Here is a 20,264-nt window from a genome sequence, read left to right as displayed (position 1 = left end):
TGACACAGTGGGGATACTTCGCGAACCAACAAGGAAATCACAGAGCCAGAGATTTAGCGGTCTGAGGAGGCGGGGTGGGATGGGTTGGGTTGGGTTACTGGGCACGTAACAGGACGGAGCGAAGTGTTTCGATCTCCAGTCCACTTCCGTCCTTTCAAGTCCTAGGGGTATTTTCCAGGGATTTTTCCGACAGAGGTTTCGGTTAGGGTTACAATTGAGCCAGCGACTTCGTTGAACCCGTAATATCCTGTTTCTCTTCTACGTTCAGGTTGAGGCTGGTATCTAACTGGTCCGGTTCAGAAAGATAGATTTTGTTAAGTTTGGATGTCTATGAAGCCGTTTGAAATTTAGCACGAGCTCCAGGAACCTCAGATCCTTGACAAATTGACACATGGTGGCTGCAAATATGAAGAGTGGTGGAGCCATTGTCCACGAGGATGTCAAGCTGATCTTGACGAGGCCAATATGGAGGTGGCAAGGGGCTGCAAGTACTGAGAATTGGTATGGGATTGCTCCTGACTTGCGATAATTGGCACCTCAGAAATTGATATATGTATTCACGTCTGATTGCCGAACGTGGGATATCGTGAAATATCATGTCCCCAATGGACGTCTCCTGCAGTCCTCCAAAGACCCAGTGTAATTGGCAATTCCGGCCTGCTTTGTTGGGAAGATTCGCAAGTTTATCGACTGAGCGGTCATCGTCCCGGAAAAACGGTGAAGGATGGCTCGCCTATGAATCAACCGACGCTTCAACTCGAGTAACAACGTTGGCACCTGCACTAACTTCTTCCATGGTGAGGCATAATCCTTGTCGCCCTTAAAGATTGCAATAGTGCAATAGCCACAAACAATGGAACGCAATAACGAAAACACGGAATTGCTTCCTCCATAAATGAGGGAGGTCGAACAGATCCCTTGTTGGCCTGCTCCATCCGTCGCCGTCAACTGAGAAGGGGACAATGCTCTCGAAGGTATTGAAGCCATGCCATCGTCTGGCTGGAAATTTTATCTAGTTGAGTGGCACATGCTGGCGTCATTGACGAGCAGAGACATATGCACCCCTCCACTGAGCAGGTTTCGCGGTGGAGACGCGCAATTGGATGGATTGACATAGCAGTTTGGTCGAGGCCTGTGGTAGGCAACTATGGAGTATATCAACGAGGTTCGCTGATATTCCCAGGTCAGCGATCAATCTTCGACTTATGATTGGTGAGGATTTACTCAGATTCCTATTGGCTAACTAGGTCGTAATAGGCTTAGTCTGTGCTGACTAACGCATCTCCCAAGCCCCAGTTAGGAAAAAGAGAATTGAGGCACCGAAGAACGAGGGTCGAAAATCGCAGCTTGACGTTGTCGATTCCCAACACCTGGAGGCTGCAGTCTATGTCTCTCCAGCCGGCCATCAAGTGTTTTCGATATCTCCTCTGTCTGACGGGCCAGACGCCAATGCCTTAACAATGAAGTTCTTCGAAAGCACCTTCAACTACGATTACTCTTTTCCCGCTGTCTCACTTGCCTACTTCCTCCGTTATCCGAACCCTTACTCCCGCCATGTCCTGACCACCGATGTCATCGATCGCTATGTCGACCCTGTCACAGAGCGCTTGCATACCACCAGGCTGCTTCTTAAAAAATCCAAGATCCCCTCGGCCATGCTGAAGTTACTACCCAAGGGAATTGGCGGCAGCGAGAACTCAGGCCAGAGCTTCATCCTCGAGACCACCGTTGTAGACGTGAAAGAAGGCTGGATGCATACAGAATCTCGTAATATGGAATGGACGGGCATCCTCAGCGTCGTGGAAAAGCAACTATATCGACGCCTCCCTCCTTCCTCGGACAACGGTAATCCCAAACCACGGACATGGTGGTCAGGCTCGTCCATTGACGAACCCAAAGACGAGAGGACAAGCGTGAAAACCACAGTTACGTTTCGTTCAAGTCTGGGGCAAGCGGTGCTCAATCGCTCCAAGAAGTTTGATGCTTCATCAGCAGGCGAACACGGCGATGACGAGTCTCACAGCAAACGAAGCCTTCTCGCATCATGGTCCACGGCCGGAATCCAGCGCACAATTGAGCTCGTGGGCGTGAAGCGAACGCGAGATGCTGTTCTGAAGAGCAAACAAGGAATGAACGTGGTTTTGGAGCGGTTAAGGAATGGCGGAATCGTCGGAGTCCTCGAGGGGATGCAGCAGGATCGTGAAGCGGGACATGAAGGGCCGTGGAAACGTGTTTGGATGCATGGCGCTCACGGTCACCACGAACATCCCCGTTCTCACAGCCATGCTGATGACGATGGTTAAAGTTCCGGCTAACTCCGGGGGAATCGATAACTTCGACCTCCTACATCCACGACAACGAGTGCTCAATTGCTGTTCAATCGCGCCGCGGTTTCGACGCAATCTGAAAAGTTTTTTCTTCTTCAATTACAAACTAGCATGGTGTTCTGGCGTTGCGGTTCTGGATTTCAAACATCTCCTGTTCCTTTTCTGACGGAGGGAATTTTTGCGCTACTTGCGCCTTTTGCAAAGAAGTTCTTTCTCTTCTCTTCTTTTTCTTTTTTCTGACTGTATTTATTATCATTGCTTCTTTTCTGTTGGCTGAGCAAAGAGTGGGTGACGAAACGGAAGAAATGACCTGTTCCTGACCTGTACATTATTCAACCCATCAGAGTAGACATGGCACATGGCGTGGGTATGTGGAGGCAACGGTGGCGTCGAAGGGGCGCGAAAACTTGTCCGTCCTCTCGTCAACTCATTCACTTCATATATTTGCTTATCTTGTCCTTATCTATTTTTGCTTCTTTTTCAGCCGGCTTGACATGAAATAATGGATATATATATCTGCTGCTTTGCGACATTGGGAGCTGAAAATATTCGCTGGACAGGTAGCTTCTATTTGGTTTCCAAGCCATCAATTGTGCTCCAGGCGCATATCTGCTGCGACCTAAAAGATGAAGATCGGCTATTTGGACATCTTAAGGATAATATGAATAGTTAGCGTAGCTCTCCGCCATGCCGTACGTTGCTCTCAAGTGTCTCCGTCTTCAGCTAAATTTGGGTGACGGTGCGGCTCTCCCCGCCTAAACATTCCCCTCCAAACTTTGTCGACATCAACTGCCACCACCACACCTTCTCGAGGCCTGTGATCATATCTCATGCCAGAGCCCGTACCCGACAATACCAATGGCTTAATTCGACGCTCACGGATACAGAAAGCCAGAGAACTCCGGCTAATCATAATCCCCAAAGTATTCTGTCGTCATTGATTGCGGCAGCCCTATCCGACACCTCCTTCGCATATATAAAAAATTTATCCAACAATAATCCAGCCGTCCTTAATCGCCTCATCATGGCGGCAGCCCTCGATGAGGAAGACCTCTCCGCATCCCTCCCTTCCCATGAACACGATAACACATCCTCGCACAAGAACCGCGGCCATCCCGCTATACCTCCAAAACGATCCCGCCCGGATTACAATGACCAATCCCCCGACACCGCAAGGGACATGCAGCGACTGGACCAGTACACCACCGTTAAGATACTAGGTGAAGGTTCATTTGGCAAAGTCAAGCTGGCGGTGCACCAGGCGAGCGGGAGGCAGGTAGCCCTGAAAATCATACCGAGACGGAAATTATTGTCGAGGGATATGGTGGGGAGGGTTGATCGGGAGATACAATATCTACAGTTCTTACGGCATCCACATATCATAAAGCTGTACGTCCAGAGTTATTTTGGTTTCAACTCGCTCTTTTTCTCAGATCGGATGGCCCATTTTGATATTTCCTCTGCCGTAACGATGTCGTGTTATTTCACTGACCTAATTAATTTGTCGTGGGGAGTCAGATACACTGTGATTGCAACGAAGACCGATATTGTCATGGTGCTCGAGTATGCAGAAAAGGAGCTTTTCGACTACTTGGTAAAGCGTGGGAGGTGTAGCGATGAAGAAGCACGCAAGTTTTTTCAACAGATAATTTGCGCAGTCGAATATTGCCATCGTCACAAGATCGTCCATCGAGATCTGAAGCCAGAGAACCTGCTCATTGACAAAGAAAGAAACGTCAAGATCGCTGATTTCGGCCTTAGCAATATCATGACCGACGGCAACTTTTTGAAGACGAGCTGTGGGAGCCCCAACTATGCAGCGCCGGAAGTCATCTCGGGGAAGCTCTATGCAGGACCGGAGGTGGATGTATGGAGCTGTGGCGTGATCCTCTATGTGCTACTAGTTGGCAAGCTTCCATTCGACGACGATTATATCCCTGCTTTATTTAAAAAGATTGCCGCGGGGAACTTCCATATGCCCTCCTACATATCGACTGGTGCTGCCCGTTTGATACGAGCTATGCTACAAGTCCATCCTGTTCAAAGAATCACCATCCCGGAGATCCGTCAGGACCCTTGGTTTCTTAAGAACCTTCCGAAATATCTCCAACCCCCAGCGGAGGAGTGGGTCAGCCCAGGAGCAAATCCTAACAGAGCCATTGATCCCCGCAGGATCGCTCCGGGCCGACCGCTCGCTGTGCAAGAGAAAATTCAACAGACGGCGATCACCAAGCTCGAGAAGAGAATGGGTGTCGATAGAGAAGACATTAGCGACGCGCTGAAGAAACCGGAACCAAGTGCGATCAAAGACGCATTTTTTATAGTGGTGGAAAACGAAATGATGCAGACGAATTGTAAGTCCTTAAACTTGTGATCTCAATTCCCATGATGCTTTTTCACAAGAATGTTCAAACTGACTTAGCTGCAGCCCCTACAGACGCCAGCGAATCGCCAACCACTCCACCTGTTTCCCCGGAATCCTCAGCTTCTCTTGCTGCTGGGAGCGGGTCCACCCGTAACGCCAAAAATGTGAACACCGCGCCTCAATCGTCCCATCGAGGGCAAGTCCCAACACCGTCCACCCCACTATCTGCAGCATCACTAGCACCAGCGTTCACAATTCCAGAGGTCGAAGAGGAGCGCGTCAGCCACGTACGCATTCTACCTACGAGTTTGCCATACGTTCATAATCAAATAATGGACCAACGGGAGAGGGAGAGGCATGCTCCCTCCCAAGACCAGTCAATGGAGGAATCGCGTGGGCGATCGCAATACCAGGATATTACTGAGGCCGAGACAGACAGCCACAAGGAGAGATCTCCGGAAGAGCAAGCTGCGACTGCAAGGTCACTCAAGCCCCATTCACGCAGCCTTGTCGATTTGAAGAAGCTTAGCTTGGAACCGCCGGAAGGTCTCGAGAAAATGTCTTCGCCACCAAAGAGATCGCGCAAGTGGCAGTTTGGCATACGGTCACGCAATCAGCCATATGAAGCCATGCTGTGCTTGTATAAAGCTATTCGAGCCCAAGGTGGCGTTTGGGAAATCCAACCCGCCGAATCTGGTAAGATTTATTTGTTTGTTTATTTCTATACTTGCTTTCTATAACGCCATTTTAGTTTTGGTGAAAATGACCCCTAGCTAATACAACCTCTTGCTGTACTTCAACAGACAACGACCCAGCGGCAACCCCTCAAATGTCATCAGAATTACCAAAACCCTTACAACACAAATACCCCAACCTTCCATCAGACTACTACATACCCAAAGACCTCTGGTTCATCAGAGCCCGGCTGCTTAAAAAGGATGTCCTCGCGCCTGGCCCATCAAGCAGTAGCCATTCCAGCCGCAGTGATCTAGAGGAATACCGCCGACGAATTAGCTTAATAACAGACCCAGAAGAAAAAGCAGCTGCCACCGCTGCCCTGAGCAGGAGTAATTCGGTAGATAATCCACACCTTACAGGTGCTGCTCCCACAACTTCCAGTGGTACAGGTCTAGCAAGCTCTACGCCGGCCCTGGGATCCTCTTCTTCGCTACTTCAACACCCTGGTGCCATCGTACACGGCGTCTGGGTGTTCATCGACATTCAACTATACCAACTGGAAGAGAACAATTTCATGGTCGATTTCAAATGCGATGGTTACCAGAACGTGATCCGCGTTGAGAACGAGGGTGGAAGTGGCAGTAGTGGTGACCCTGCTGCTGCCGCTGAGTGGCGACCGGTCAGCAAGCGGATCCGAAACAAGGAGAAAGAAGTCACTAGCCCCTTTCCTTTCTTGGACGTTGCGTCGGATTTGGTTGCACAATTGGCCGTTGCGAATTAGTCATTGGATCTTGTCCATCTCTCAAAACTCTTCCTTTTTGACCTAACTGCCTCCGCTTATCATTCGTTATTGTCGTCGTGACGTTTGTGCATTGGGGGTTTTCTCAGACTCATGTCCATAAGTATGATGATGTTGATGATGTTGATGATGATGATGACGATGCTGTTGATTTTCCATTTTCAATTTTTTTCGATACCATTTGCTATTTTATTATTCCTCCGCATTGATGTGACATACGGACACGGGTCCGAGGGAAAAGGAAAGGAAACAAACAGAGGATAAACCGGGGGGAAATGGAAATTTCGTTTGCGATCAATTCGGCAGAGTGTCACATATATCGACTCTTCGCCAGGCCAGCTCCATTCTACATTCGTCCAAAATAAGCATTATTTTCCTTACCATTATTCCCCTTTTGGAGCTTATCGACTACAAGTTACGCCTCCCTATTCCTATCGGAGGATGCATACCAGACAACGATAGAAAACATACGTTACCTAGTGCGTGGCATTAACGTATTATCAAAAGAGATGAAAGTTCAGACTTTACTCTCCTGATCCCGCCGGCATTGCCGCTACTTCTCCTGGTTCAGGAATTACAATGGTATTTGCTAGCTACATGAACATTGGAAGTTGAATGATATGTATGTGATAAACATTCCCCACGCTTCAGATCATCCATCTCCACAACGAAAGAACAACAATCACACCAAAAAGGAAGAAAGAAAGAAGAGAAAGAAAGAAAGAAAAAGAAGCCGAATGACAATAGGACATAATGATGAGAAATCCCAAGATCGTCATCCTTAGTCGTATGCCTACTGGGAAAATCCATGTATCTCACTCTAATCTTATTCTGTCCTTGAAAGAGGCCATGAATTCGAGGAAGGGAGGCTTGGGTTTTTATCAGGCCATGACGAATACTTAATCTTCTCTCTGATGGTTCCGCGGCTGTTGATTTCGTGCTCGTTTGCTTTGTTGATACTGATTTCTGAGACCTGACTTTCCGAGCCCTCTTCACAATTTGATATTTGGTGCTCAGTAACACTGACTGGCTTCTTCATAGGTCTGATTTAGGTGCTACATAGCTGAAATTTGGTACCAGATATTTTGGTGAGCTATCTTCTGAGGGTTTCAGGAGGGGTTCAATATAAATCTACATGCATACATACGTACATATATATATATATATACGGGTCCCCCTTTTCTATATTCTTTCCTTTTCAGGAAAGGGGATCGGCATAGCTGTTTGGTTCAATATTAAATGATTGTGTTTGTTTGGAAATTTTGTCAGTCCGCGGGCGAGCTGAGAGCTTGGGATTCCCCAGCTTATTGTGGCGGATGTAAAGCTTGTGAAAACAGAATTTTCTGCCACCCCCTGAAAAGTAGTAGCAAAACACCACAAAAATAACCAAAATATCCACATATCTCTAGAATCATTCAAATATCATTCAATTCATTCAAATACACATCTTTATCATCAAATACACATCTTTATCATCAAATCTGTCAATATGTCTTCTCAGCTCAGTGAATTTATCATCAATAAAATCATACATCTTCTAAACAATGATTATATATCTACTCAGATTGTGTGAATCATTGAGTATCATCTGATCACTGTATATCAAATTCAATGAAATATTCACTACTTTGAAACTGCTAGAAATTCTCATTCAATATAAAATATAAAGTCAAAAATCACACTGAATATCTTGTTAGATTTGAAGGATTTTTTTGAGATATATTCAACTATATATCACAATAAAACTGTCTGCTTTATAAAGAATGAATTTGATGTTGATATTTATTCTTGATTAATATCTAGATTATTAAAGAAACTGAATTTAATATGAAAAAAAATAATTAATTATTATAATTATCACTTATAGAATCTGCTAATCTATCAGTTCTATTTGATATAGATTGAATTTGTGACTACTCAATACAATAAAAAACTTTAAACTGAATAATATATTCAAATTACTCAGTATCAATCTGATCAATTTATATTTTTAGATGAGAGTGCTATAAATGAATATACTGCAGATCAATGATATAAATAATCAAATAGAAAATTCTTTTATTATATTAAAAGACTCTATAAATAATTTCACAGATGATCAATCTTATCTGTGATAAATATCAATGAATATCTTAATTATAATATATATCAGAGATTCTATAATACAGAGAGATTCAATGAGTTTGTATATATTTAGATACTGCTCAAATATCAATGAGATTATCACTATTTAGTGATGAATAATTACTTTTTTCATTGTTCATAAACACTGTAAGATCTCTGTAGAGAAGCTGATATTAAACTTTTATTTTTATTTTTATATTCTTCTGATTATAATTCTATAGAGAAGTCATTTCACACATTGAAAGAATGAATTAAAAGATACAGATATCAGTTAGAGAATCAGTTTGATGAAGATTTTAAAATCTTTTTATATTATATAATTAAAAACTTTATAAAAAAAAAAGATGTAAGAGAATATTTCAGATCTGCTTATATAGAATAATATTGTAAAATCTAAAAAGATTCAGATTGTAATTCAATTATAATAATATATAATATCTAAGTTTCAAATTCAGAAGTAGAAGTAGTATAAAATCTACTGTCATTATTATAAACAGTAAATAAAGACAATTTAATCTTCTTCAATTATAATTATCAGATAGAACTCTTTAATTCATTTTTTATTATTAAAAATATACTCATTTCAATATTCAACTGAATCATCTACTCATTTATCATTATTCATATATAATTTAGTTTAAATTCTTTATTCTAAATAATACTCTTTGCAGTTAAAAGAGCTTCTACTCTTTGAAATCTCTCTATTATCAATCAATTGAAAAACTTATCAATAAATAGATTCATATATTCATCAAACTGAGAGATTGAATTACTTTGAATAGAAGATAGATTTAAATTCAATAATAAATTTGAATTTAATAACAGATTTGAATTTAACAGCAGATTTGAATTTAACAGCAGATTTGAATTTAATGATAGATTTGAATTTAATAATAAATTTGAATTCAATTCTTTTATATCTTTTATTTCTTTTATTATATATTTCATCATCATCATATTGATTATCTTATTTGAAGATATAATATTAGATGAAGAAGAAGTTGAAAAAGAAAAGATAACTACTGATATCTGAGATATCTGTATAGAAGAATTAGAAATAGAGATAGATTTACTTTTTCATTTCTTTTTCTTTTTTTTATTCATTAATCTTTTTATTATCTTTTTTGATAAATTTTTAATTATTGTATATCTATATTCAACATCATCTATTCAACTGACAATCTCACTACTCAGAAATTGAATATAAATATTATTAAAAATCATTCAATAAATACTCTACTCAAAGTTATAATAATTCATCTTTTAATAATATCAGTGAATAGTTATCTTATATTCAATCTATAAAGAATTGTATTTATTTGACTGTTAATTTCAAGTCTTCTTTAGCTGCTGACTAGTGACTGTGGATTTTATATATATAGACAGCAGCTTTTCATTATTGAATATTTCATAAATTTAAAAGAATTTGACAGAATGATAGAGAGGGAATTTGATAGATGATGAGATTACTTCTTTTTTAATATCTAATACTCTTTTTAATATTAATATCTGAATTATTAATTGTAAATCTGATACTTTAATAAAAACTGCAGAACTGTGTATTACAGAAATATTTGAGAATAAAATTGAAATATTAAAAAGATTAAAAGAGATGATAATCTCAATACTAAATCTGCTCATCTTCTTCTTATATAATTTCTTTAAAAAAATAATAATCTCTCTTCAATCTATCTTCTTCTCAAGAATAATTTTGATTGAAGATTTATATTTATTTGATGAGATAACTATTATATAATTTATAACTTCTATCTTCTTACAGTTCTGCTTTATAACATACTCTTCAGCTATTCTTTTTGCAGTATATTGAATATAATAGAAGCTGACAATCATATCATTTATTGTGACATTCTATAACTTGATCTTTATAGACTTTTTTATTTCATTGATAATCATCTATTCATACAGTTTGAATAAAATCTCAGATTTAGAGATAGATATTTACAGAAATTGAGAATCTTCTGACTATATCTTCTTCTTCTTCTTCTTCTTCTTCTTCTTATCATTAGTTGAATTCTTGTTATTATTCAGAATATTCAGAATAGATAATTTAAGCAGACAAAGACACAGAGTAGTTGAAGTTCTTTTACAAGTTTATAAGACAGTAGAATGATGAGTGTTGTGAGACATATTGACAGATTTGATGATAAAGATGTATATTTGATGATAAAGATGCATATTTGAATGAATTGAATGATATTTGAATGATTTTAGAGATACATGGATATTTTGATTATTTTTGCAGTGTTTTGCTACTACTTTTCAGGGGGTGGCAGAAAATTCTGTTTTCACAAGCTTTACATCTGCCACAATATCTGACTTGCTCCGCAGGGTTTAGCAGCGGCCTGAGTAGGTTTACATAGCATAATATCATCACTTTCTTGAGTATAAAAGCCCCTGCTTCAACACCTGCTCCCCGTCATCTCTATTTTCCCATTGATTTTTTTTTATCATTGTCTCAACGCATGTGTGCCGACACATCACCTTCACTTTGACTCTCATTATAAATTGTCATACAGATTGACTGTGCTGTAGCTGAACCATTCTCAACTCTGCTGCTGAATTCCACTTCTCTTCTTCTTCAAATTTGAAGTGACTGAGGTTTACTGAGATAAGTCATTTCTGAACTTCTGGCATTGCTGGATTTTTGGATTTTGAATCCTCTGCATTCTTTGCAATTCAGCAAATCCACTCCCATCCCAGCTCCAGAAAGTACAAATTGAAAAGTACAAATGAAAGTATAAGACTTAAAACTTAAAGGAAAAGTCATTTCGTTCGCGGTACAGATGCTGGCAGCGCTGATCTGCTGGTGACATTCTCCCCTGGTGTTGTCCTGATGCTGGTGGTTGCTGAGGCATACGCGCATCATGTTCTGAAGCTTCCAGAAAGAGCTATGGCATTCCCGTGCACTCCAGATATCCCAAAGACACATGGGCGTGATGCAACATATGTTTCTGGGAACGGCGACATCCATATTCAGGAGCTCAAGCAATATTCTTGGGAACTTATTAGCTCCTGGAAACCGGGCACATAACCATACTATGATTGGATTGGCAAATGCCAACCCGTGCAAATTCAGTTTCAAATTGGCGTGAGAGTAGTCCTTTGTCTATCTTTCTCTCATATACTAAACTATATCTAGGCCTGTTGAACACCATCTTTTACAAATATCTGCCAACATGGAAACGGCGACTGAGTGAGCAAGGGATTGGATCAATGTTGAAGAAGGGAGCTGGATGAGACCTCTCACCAACGATTCTGCTCTGGATTGCTCTGACATCAGGCTGACAGCATGGTATTGTGATCTTGGGAGGTGAAAATAATAATCTGGTGCATCTTTGGGGGTAAACACCTTGCAGTGGTTCTCTTTGTTTGTATTGATTTGAGATAGTATGAATAAGCTATTGGTCATTTCCTGGTTGGATGTTTTTCAAAGAGACATCTATAGTAACGGTGCATGTTGATACTAATTGAATTGAACTCTTGTAGATTTGGCAAATTCTGCTGTCTCTCACCGGCATTCTCCCGACTTCGTTTGCTTGGTCTCTGACCATACATAGTAGAGACCTGCAAAGGATACTGGAAGAATCATCTATGCTGTCTCTTAATAATCTGTTTCGCTGGCACATATGGTCGTCGCTCTGGGGTTTTATCTCCAATTTCATTAGGAGCATCAGTCTATTCCAATACCTCGGCGGGACAGCAAGGCCAACCCTTGACGACGATGTTGAACCTGGACGTACAGAAGCACAATTCCACCATGTCAGTGAGCTAATAATGCCACAACTACCTCCTATTGATTTGATTATATAGAATGCCAAATCGCCTGAAGATTCAAGCCACCTCGTTGCCGACCGCCCAACCGCCGAACAGTCTGGTAACGAGATAATCTTGCACGTGAAGCACCCACCGAAATGTATATCGATTGGTTTTTCCGGAATCATCTGTGAAATCGACGAAGATACCATTGTGAAACACCCAAAGGTCATTCCGAATAATGATTCATACAATCAGATGTACCGCGATATGATCATTAACGAAAGACTGATCTACGAGCGCCTGGGAAGTCATAAAGGGATTATTTCATACTTGGGCGTCCACGACCAATTAACCGGTGCGATAAAATTGGCATATGCAAAGGAAGGGGATCTGGAATGCTATATTCAAAGCCATGACAAGCCATCTGAAGCAATTCGCGCCACCTGGATTCGATTGCTAGTGGAGACTTTCTGGTATATCTCCTCTCAAAAAATCCACCATCAAGATGTCAAGCCCAACAATATACTTGTTGAGAATGGCAGTTTGAAGGTTGTTGATTTTGCCAACGCCACAATGCATGCATTGGATGCTGATATGGAAGAGATCTGCGCGAAAGATCCATTGTCACGAGTTGATATACTTGGTCTTGGATGTATTATTTATTCTATTGCAGCATGGCGGGTCTTCTACTATGATTATTTTGAACATGATTGCTGGCCAGAGCTAGAAAATCTCCCGGTAACAAGCGGCCTACTTTACGAGGATATCATCAACAAATGCTGGATAGATGGCTATGGTACTATAAAATTGCTGTATGAAGACTGCAATGCTTTTTCTGGCTTGGAGTGATGATCTGAGAAGAGGAGAACATGGCAGGCAGCACACGCACTGTCGATCGCGTTTGCGGTACCCTGCCTGATGCAATACGGCGTTAACTTGTGCTCAAAGCCCGTATTACGTTCCACACGTTGAAGGTGCTAGTTGAACGTGTCATAGGGTAGGGCCTTATCCGGAGAGATCCGAACCCCCTCTGCTGTGTGTATGGCTCGACGAAAGATTGGAGTGTTGAGCATGTGAGGTTTCCATCTCAGATGCAGGCTGTTGCGGGGTGCCTGTACCCGAATGAGGAGTACATCCTCAATCGAGTTGATGCCTCTTGCTTCAAAGGCACCATCTGCCAACGCGAGGGCAAGGAAGTGGGAGGTAGGGCAGAGCGCGAAGTTGTCGTCTCGTTCGTGGAAAATATACGTCGTCCTGCGTAGGTGTCATCAGTTTCTTATAGGCGTCATGCCAAGCACGTGGGAACTCACGGTTGCGACTTGTTTCGCTTCTCCTTCATAAATAGAAGGGATATTTCCATTACAAGGACATGCCGGTCCTGCTGATCCGGGTTTGGAATGACACGCAGCACAACGTCCTTGTAGCAGAGACCATCATTAGACCCCCATAGACAGCCACTCTCGATCAGTGCTCCAGGGCGCGATGATGTGTAGGCCATGAATAGCATCAGCAGCGGATTCTGCAGCGTATACCGCTCATGGATGACAGAGGCGGTGTCCAAACACCAGTGATAGTGGAGAATGGCTACCAGGTCCTTGACGCTTACTACCGTCTTGTAGTCGATGGACAGGCCCAAATCATACTCATCGGTAAGAGGACTTAGGATGAACTGAAAGAGTGAATGTTAGACGGGAAAAGCATCGCTTTGGACGAGCCATACCTCGCTAATCTGTTCGCCAACGAGCTCATCCACCTTCCGGCCTGTCTCCCTCTTGAACAACAGTCGAAGGAACTTCCATTCCACCCAGATCGTGCTCTGCTTCCTGATGTTGTCATTATTCAGCCGCCAATCCGCATTGACCCGGAAGCTCTCAGCCTCGCATATGGCAAGATTAGCATGGCCCTCCACGCTCATATAGAGCTCATCGTCCACCTTCTTTTGCTCTTGTCCAGGCCCCCGAATGGATTTCGAAGGCTGACAGGAATGGCGCTAGCGCAAGTGCATATTGCCAATAAACCGAACGAAGGAGAAAACACAGAGAGATGTAACAGCAAGTATGAAAGGAATGAGAAGGAGCAGAAGGCACAGCAATGATGATACTACTTGCAATGGGTGACGAAAGTCCATAAAAACAAATCACTTGAAGGGAAAGTTGCTGAATTTATACATTTTGAAGAGCAGGGAACCAACACCTTGCAATGGCCCCCGCGTATGAGGCTCATAACATATAACATCGCGAACGGTCATGACTGGCGAGGCAGAGATGGAAAGGAAGAAGTTCCTTGACGATGGGGATGGCGGTAATGCTCCAAGCAAAGGCAGCGTATGTTCATGTCAAGTGGTCTCAATTGTGCTTAGACGATAGAGGTAGCTGTTGGCCCTTGGCTACATATTACGGACTAGCGCACCGCACATATATGCCTCCACTGCCTACATGCTAATACAACCACTTAGATGTCCCACAGTAGCAAATGCTGGAGGGATTGGGTTGGCTGATTCGTTCCCTCTTTACCACCACGGCGTCGGTGGTGATTGAGCTCTTTTGCCCCAGTGGCCTAATAGCAAATTCTCCTTGGTCATTCTGGAATATCAACCCTGCATGCCGAACAATTAATCATGTGATTCCAGAACCCTAACCTTGGAACTGTATTCTCGATCCCAGCTTCCTTTGGTTCCGAGCTTTGCGAATGGCAAACAAGACGTCACTTTTAACAAAGGCTCCTTTCATTATTTCTTACATCATATCCGTATTAGATTGCTTGTGGTAAAAGTTTATATCGCGCAGGGAGCCCCCGAATCCATGGATGGCAAGCCTGTGAAAGGCGAAATTGCTGGCCCCCTTGGCACGGCGGCTGGAAGGACATGGGGAGAACATGGCTCTAAACAGGTTTCTTGCGTTTTTGCTTTTCTTCCATTTTGGCGTTTTGACACTTTGCTAACCTGGGCAATTGATATAGACTAATATATGAGGTGAGGGGTGACCGAGCCAATGCTTTCCATTTTGGCTCTCCCTGGGAGAAGTTAATTGCCATTCTTTTGATAAAGCGGATAGTGGCATGCTTGAATTGAATGTAAGGCTCGGGCACTACAGTTGGGTCGTCTCAACAGACTATACAAATTGCAGCCCTGCTTTTTGACAGCTCTGAATCCAGGCCCAGCTTCTATCTTGTAGACGAATGGGGCCAGCATCAAAAAGGCGGCAAGTCGGATCTAGCCGAAAAAGATCCATTGAGAAAGCATGAAAACACCAAAAGTCAAAAGCAGCCTTAACCTCCTCTCTCCGCTGTGGATGCTCAAAAGAAAGTTATATGACGTAGCCCATTTGATCAACCGTCATATGGGTTGCCGCTCAGTCCGAATGGCACCCTTCTGCATATTTCTCACCCTGCTCTACTTCTTCCCTCTTTCAATCCGATTCCAAAAGAGTCGAATTAGATAGACGCGCCATTCATCTCAAGCAGCTGCGCTATCTTTGTCCCCCATATATTGACCGTCAGTGCAATACTCAGCAATCACGTTGCTCTATCACATCTCATACATCCGGGCCATTTAGCTACTAATAGTCAAGCGCTTGCACAACATACCGCCAACATGGGATTGAGATCGGTTAATCTGGCCCTTCGGGTCCCCCAGGTATGTAATCTCAAGCGTTCCACCGCGCAATCAGTGATTTCAGTACTTTAAAAACCACGAAGAGGAGGGGAGAGATAAGATGGAGAGATGCGACATGATAACTAACTAATACGGATTCACGTCGCTCATATATATATAGTTTATCTTTACCGTGATTATCATGGCGCTTGTCGGCAACATGGTAGCAGACGCATTTCACGGCAGCTCGTCGACAGTGAACTACATCCTTTTCGTGTCAGCATTTTCGATGTTATCACTCTTCTACCTATTTGCTGCGGGGGTCAGCGAGGCCTGCCTCATTCATCCTGGCTTCATGTTCCTTGTCGATCTACTGAATACCATATTTATTTTCTGCGGTGCAATTGCTATGCCGGCGAAGCTACGTGTGCATTCATGCAGGAACGTGGTAAGTGCAAAAGCAATCGGAGTTGAAGCAGCTAGTTCAGGTTCAGGGGAAAAGAGAGGAAGAGAGAAGAAAAGGTTTAATGGCGCTGACATATGTTTTTGGTGCAGATGTACACTGTAACGAACTCGATAACCAGAGGCTCCCCGAGACCGGAAAAACGCTGCCGTGAAGCACAGGCAGTTACAGCCTTCCTTTGGTTTTTGTGGGTTATGTTTCTGATATCGACGATCTTGTCAGGGCTTAGTATGCGTGGGACGCTGGCTGAAATGCATGGCCCGCGTCCTGGCCGGCGTTCCCGTCCGTCAATGTCCCAGGTGTAAAAGTGGCGAAGTCTGTTGTCGGGGAAAGGGAGATTACGGGGCGGCTTGATATATGTATGTCATATCACAGTTTGAATTTCTCAAAAATACCGACGAAATTTTTCTGACTTGAAAAATGACCAAGACTGAGAAACTTGGACAAGGAGACGTTGTGGCTAGGGTGCAAAGCGTCTCACCGAGCTGTGCTGTCATTTATCCGCTGACCGGGCATTTGGGCGCACTCTTTACAAAAATGACAATGGAAGCGCGGAAATGAGGAATTCCTTGGTTCTATTACTTCAGGTTTATAGTCGATGTGCTTTAAGAGCTGACGCAGCATCACACTCAACCCAACAAAAAATCACCGATGACGATCTTGCTTTCAACTGTTTTTCCTGCATGTGTGAAGGTCGCTTTTGTTATTGGCATCCGTTTGCCATCGTGTATCTACGTATCTGTCTATATCCATACTGTTCATATAAGATATCACATTGATGTTCCATCAGTGGGAGGAAGAGTGGTAATGTGTGTATATATTTGTCTGTGGTACGATTGATGGCCCTGCACAAGCAAAAATAGTGTTCTGGTGAATTGCATTTCTCCGGCCTCAACAAATCCCAAGTGACTCGGAGGCAATCATTATTTACGAATCATGATTGTTGATTGAGGGAAAGCAGTGAAGATCAAAGATTTTTGTGAACATTGCAAAAATTCTAGAGCAAACTGACTCCGCTTCGGCTTCAAGACCCAAATCGTCTTATCTCAGCCACTGTAAAGACGCTGGGCATCTCATCGACAGCGGCAGCGTTCGTTTCACCTTCACCCTTCATTGTTCAACACGAAGTCAGTGCACACATCTTGTGGCTTTGTTGTGCCAGAGTGAGGAATTTCATTTCCACCCCCGTGGTGGCTCTCAGCCAGGTTCCTCGACGAATATGTACGAGATGAGAGGAATCATGTCCTCGTAACCAGTGAAGCCCATCGATCAAATCATCAGACTAATCCGCCATTGCTGACCAAAGTTTTAAGGTAAGTTAGTTAACTAGTTAGTTAACAAGATAAGCTTGCTAAATATTACGCAGCGTAGTTATATAACATAGCTGATCATCTCATCGGTGCATGGATAACTACCGCTCCAGCCAACCCCGTCATATCCCACGTTCTATGAACAGACGCTTACTTCATGCATGCAATGCTGAACTCACTACTCACTGCCCATAGATATCGGGATGGATTTTAAGCGTAAAAAGCAGGGGAAACAAGAACAATATCGAGGCTTTGTCCTCGGAGCGAAGACGAAACAGGTCCACTCGGAATTTCGTGATGTTAGCATCCAACAGCCAGCAGACCCGCTGTTTCTGCTGGGATGCGATACGAAGAAAAACACTTCAAAAGCTGCAATTGTGCCAGTTGCAAAAGTGAAAGAAGAATCCCAGCGTTTCTTGACCCAAAAGGATCCGAGAAAACGATCCGGGGGGCCCTCTGCGGCGTGTTGGATCTTTTATGGAGTGAGATGGATCTTGTCGACTAGGGACTGTCTAAATATAGGCAGATGTCAGATTATCAATAATCATCGCTCGGCAAGTTCTAATAATAATCCCTTTTCCATCCTGACAGGCTGCAAGCATCACGACTCCACCCCTGGCCACACTAAGCGCAGCCAGCGTATGAGCTGAGACGCACCACGGGCCAAGAGCCAACTACAGCAACTAGTCCTGCTTGACTCTCAAGTTTCGCGAAGGCTCCGCAGTGTCTGCTAGCCAATGATGCCTCGGCTTGGAGATGAAGGAAGGCGGTGCGGCCTCGGCGGGCATTCTTCCTTGCACCTCCTCGTATATAATCAAACAACATCGTGCTGGTCCTGTCCTGGGATGTTCCTTTTTAGCATTTGGAACCCCCCAGTCTAACCCTCAACAACGTTGATTTCATACGTGGACAGATCTCTTCTTTTTTTGTTTCTGTAATCATTCTTCTCTCATTTCCCTTTTTCTTCTGAGAAAGAGGAGCCCTTCATTGAGACTTCATCAATTTTTATATCCCCTCTGTACTTATATATTTATACGGAAGCTCCGTGAAAGATGAAGACCACGGGCATTCTGCTCGCCTCGTGCGCAGCCGTTGCGTCGGCAAGATTGTTCCAGATCGAAGTGAATACGGCCCCAGACAAGCAAGCCAGTCTCGTCGCCCAACTGGATCAACTTCAGCGAACACACCGTAAGTCAAAAATTCCAGGGGGACTGCAACTGCGCACCGGGCCAAACTTGATGAATAGATTTGCATATCTATCTGCATATCTACATCTATTCCTGCACATCTACATATATATTATGATACAGATCTAACATGCACAAACCAGGCTCCGTAACTAGCGGAATTGGGGCTTCCGTCGACCAGCCAGGTGCCTATTGTCAAGCGTACTCGGACCCCCAAGGCCGTGATGAGCTAGGAGAGCCCTTCTGGAGGGGCCAGGCTGCTGTTTTCACAACGGGTGATAAACCTGTGCCCATAGGCTCGTTTTTGTGCAAGGACACCGTCGAGGGGTTGAGGGACGACGGCGACGATGACGACGATGACGATGACGATGACGATGATAAGAATAAGGGAGGTGATAAGAAGAAGGGAGGTGATAAAAATAAGGGAGGTGACCTGGATGATCATCTGAAGGGCGAAGATGACGACCATCTGCAGGGGGACGCTGGGAAGGGTGACGGGGATGGGGATGGGGATGGGGATGATGATGGAGACGATGACGGGGACGACGACGACGACGACTACGATGATGATGACGACGACGACGACGATGATGATGATGATGACGATGATCTCCAGGATGGCGATGGCGGGAACGAGAGAATTGATCTGAAGGACGACGATTTCGATCCGTGGAAGGACGGGCAAGACTAGAAGGCAAGTGTATAGTCCCGCACCGGCATTGACGAGTTTGTGCAGTACATACGAGCAGAAGTTCAACTGGGGGAAACTTGCGCCAACAAACCAATAATCAGCATGCTCATCTAAAAAAACAAGAAAGAGAAAGAAAGATCAATCGGCTAACAAATCCCTACGACCCAACAGAAGATGTGAAGCTCGGTCCTAAAGTCCTGGACGCCGTCATCGCCAGGGCAGAAGGCGTGCCCGTCACATCCGTCACGGGCCAGCGATTCAAGGATGCCCAGGGCAAGAAGAAACTAGATACCCCCTTCTCCTGCATGGACATTTCTCTAGGCAAAGAGGCCGTGTCGGCGATGACGATCAAGTGCGGTGTCAAGAGGTAGACGTAATATGTTCGCAATTTGTGGAGAGAAAGGGGCCTCCTGAAGCTAGGATAAGATAAACGGAGTTTCGCTTTTCTCTTCTTTTATATTTATATATAACATGTATATTGTTTCTGGCTATTATTCCAATTATATTTGTATGCATTTTTTTTTGTAAGGCCGCCGGGATTCCACTACCTTTGCTTTTTGGTATTTCGTTTGTATTTCAACCCCCTTTTTGTTATTCTTCTCTATAGAGATACCATACCCTATCATCCGTGTACTATTTACCATTTCCATTATATTTCCACATTTCCCATACAATAATCCCTTTTTTGTCGTGGATCTTGTTGGGAAGTATTGCCGTTTTTGCGCGGCGAGTACAGAGCAGATAGATCCATCCCAATTGCATGTTATTCAAAGCTATACATTTTCTTGCTGCATGCCAAGTTCTTTGCAAAACGTAGAGTGATAGGGGGCGGATTGGGCGGTTCAGAGTGTATTATTGTTCACGAGAAAGCTCCTGGGATGAATACGGGGTAGCAGTGAGGAGAACCGTCCTGAGGGGTCTCCGCTCCGTATTTGGTGGAGACTTTGCCTT

At 43.5% G+C, this 20,264-nt stretch overlaps 6 protein-coding genes across 6 annotated transcripts; 5 read left to right on the top strand and 1 right to left on the bottom strand.

The window, feature by feature from the left end:
- Positions 1-1,205: 1,205 nt before the first annotated feature.
- Positions 1,206-2,803, top strand: HCBG_08581 (MSF1 domain-containing protein; the record flags this gene model as incomplete). The annotated part of the gene is made up of 2 exons (XM_045435630.1): positions 1,206-1,212; positions 1,297-2,803. 2 exons carry the CDS (start codon positions 1,206-1,208, stop codon positions 2,301-2,303), a joined length of 1,014 nt encoding a protein of 337 aa, XP_045283730.1.
- Positions 2,804-3,351: 548 nt separating this feature from the next.
- HCBG_08580 (carbon catabolite derepressing protein kinase) lies at positions 3,352-6,151 on the top strand (the record flags this gene model as incomplete). The annotated part of the gene is made up of 4 exons (XM_045435629.1): positions 3,352-3,716; positions 3,846-4,681; positions 4,765-5,388; positions 5,496-6,151. 4 exons carry the CDS (start codon positions 3,352-3,354, stop codon positions 6,149-6,151), a joined length of 2,481 nt encoding a protein of 826 aa, XP_045283729.1.
- A 5,754-nt stretch (positions 6,152-11,905) lies between these two features.
- On the top strand, positions 11,906-12,919 carry HCBG_08579 (uncharacterized protein; the record flags this gene model as incomplete). The annotated part of the gene is made up of 2 exons (XM_045435628.1): positions 11,906-12,073; positions 12,125-12,919. The coding sequence occupies 2 exons, from the start codon at positions 11,906-11,908 to the stop codon at positions 12,917-12,919; spliced, it is 963 nt and encodes a 320-aa protein (XP_045283728.1).
- Positions 12,920-13,047: 128 nt separating this feature from the next.
- On the bottom strand, positions 13,048-14,318 carry HCBG_08578 (FluG domain-containing protein; the record flags this gene model as incomplete). Its single annotated transcript, XM_045435627.1, has 4 exons — positions 13,048-13,324; positions 13,381-13,739; positions 13,791-13,946; positions 14,262-14,318. 4 exons carry the CDS (start codon positions 14,316-14,318, stop codon positions 13,048-13,050), a joined length of 849 nt encoding a protein of 282 aa, XP_045283727.1.
- A 1,159-nt stretch (positions 14,319-15,477) lies between these two features.
- HCBG_08577 (uncharacterized protein) lies at positions 15,478-16,990 on the top strand (the record flags this gene model as incomplete). Its single annotated transcript, XM_045435626.1, has 3 exons — positions 15,478-16,110; positions 16,218-16,484; positions 16,555-16,990. 2 exons carry the CDS (start codon positions 15,865-15,867, stop codon positions 16,428-16,430), a joined length of 459 nt encoding a protein of 152 aa, XP_045283726.1.
- Positions 16,991-18,487: 1,497 nt separating this feature from the next.
- On the top strand, positions 18,488-19,313 carry HCBG_08576 (uncharacterized protein; the record flags this gene model as incomplete). The annotated part of the gene is made up of 2 exons (XM_045435625.1): positions 18,488-18,623; positions 18,766-19,313. 2 exons carry the CDS (start codon positions 18,488-18,490, stop codon positions 19,311-19,313), a joined length of 684 nt encoding a protein of 227 aa, XP_045283725.1.
- Between the last annotated feature and the right edge of the window lie 951 nt (positions 19,314-20,264).

The sequence above is a fragment of the Histoplasma capsulatum genome, assembly GCF_000150115.1.
Source record: "Histoplasma capsulatum G186AR genomic scaffold supercont2.16, whole genome shotgun sequence".
NCBI classification, from domain to species: Eukaryota; Fungi; Ascomycota; class Eurotiomycetes; order Onygenales; family Ajellomycetaceae; genus Histoplasma; species Histoplasma capsulatum.
Note: the sequence above shows the minus strand (reverse complement) of the source record. Positions and strands in the feature narration are given on the sequence as shown.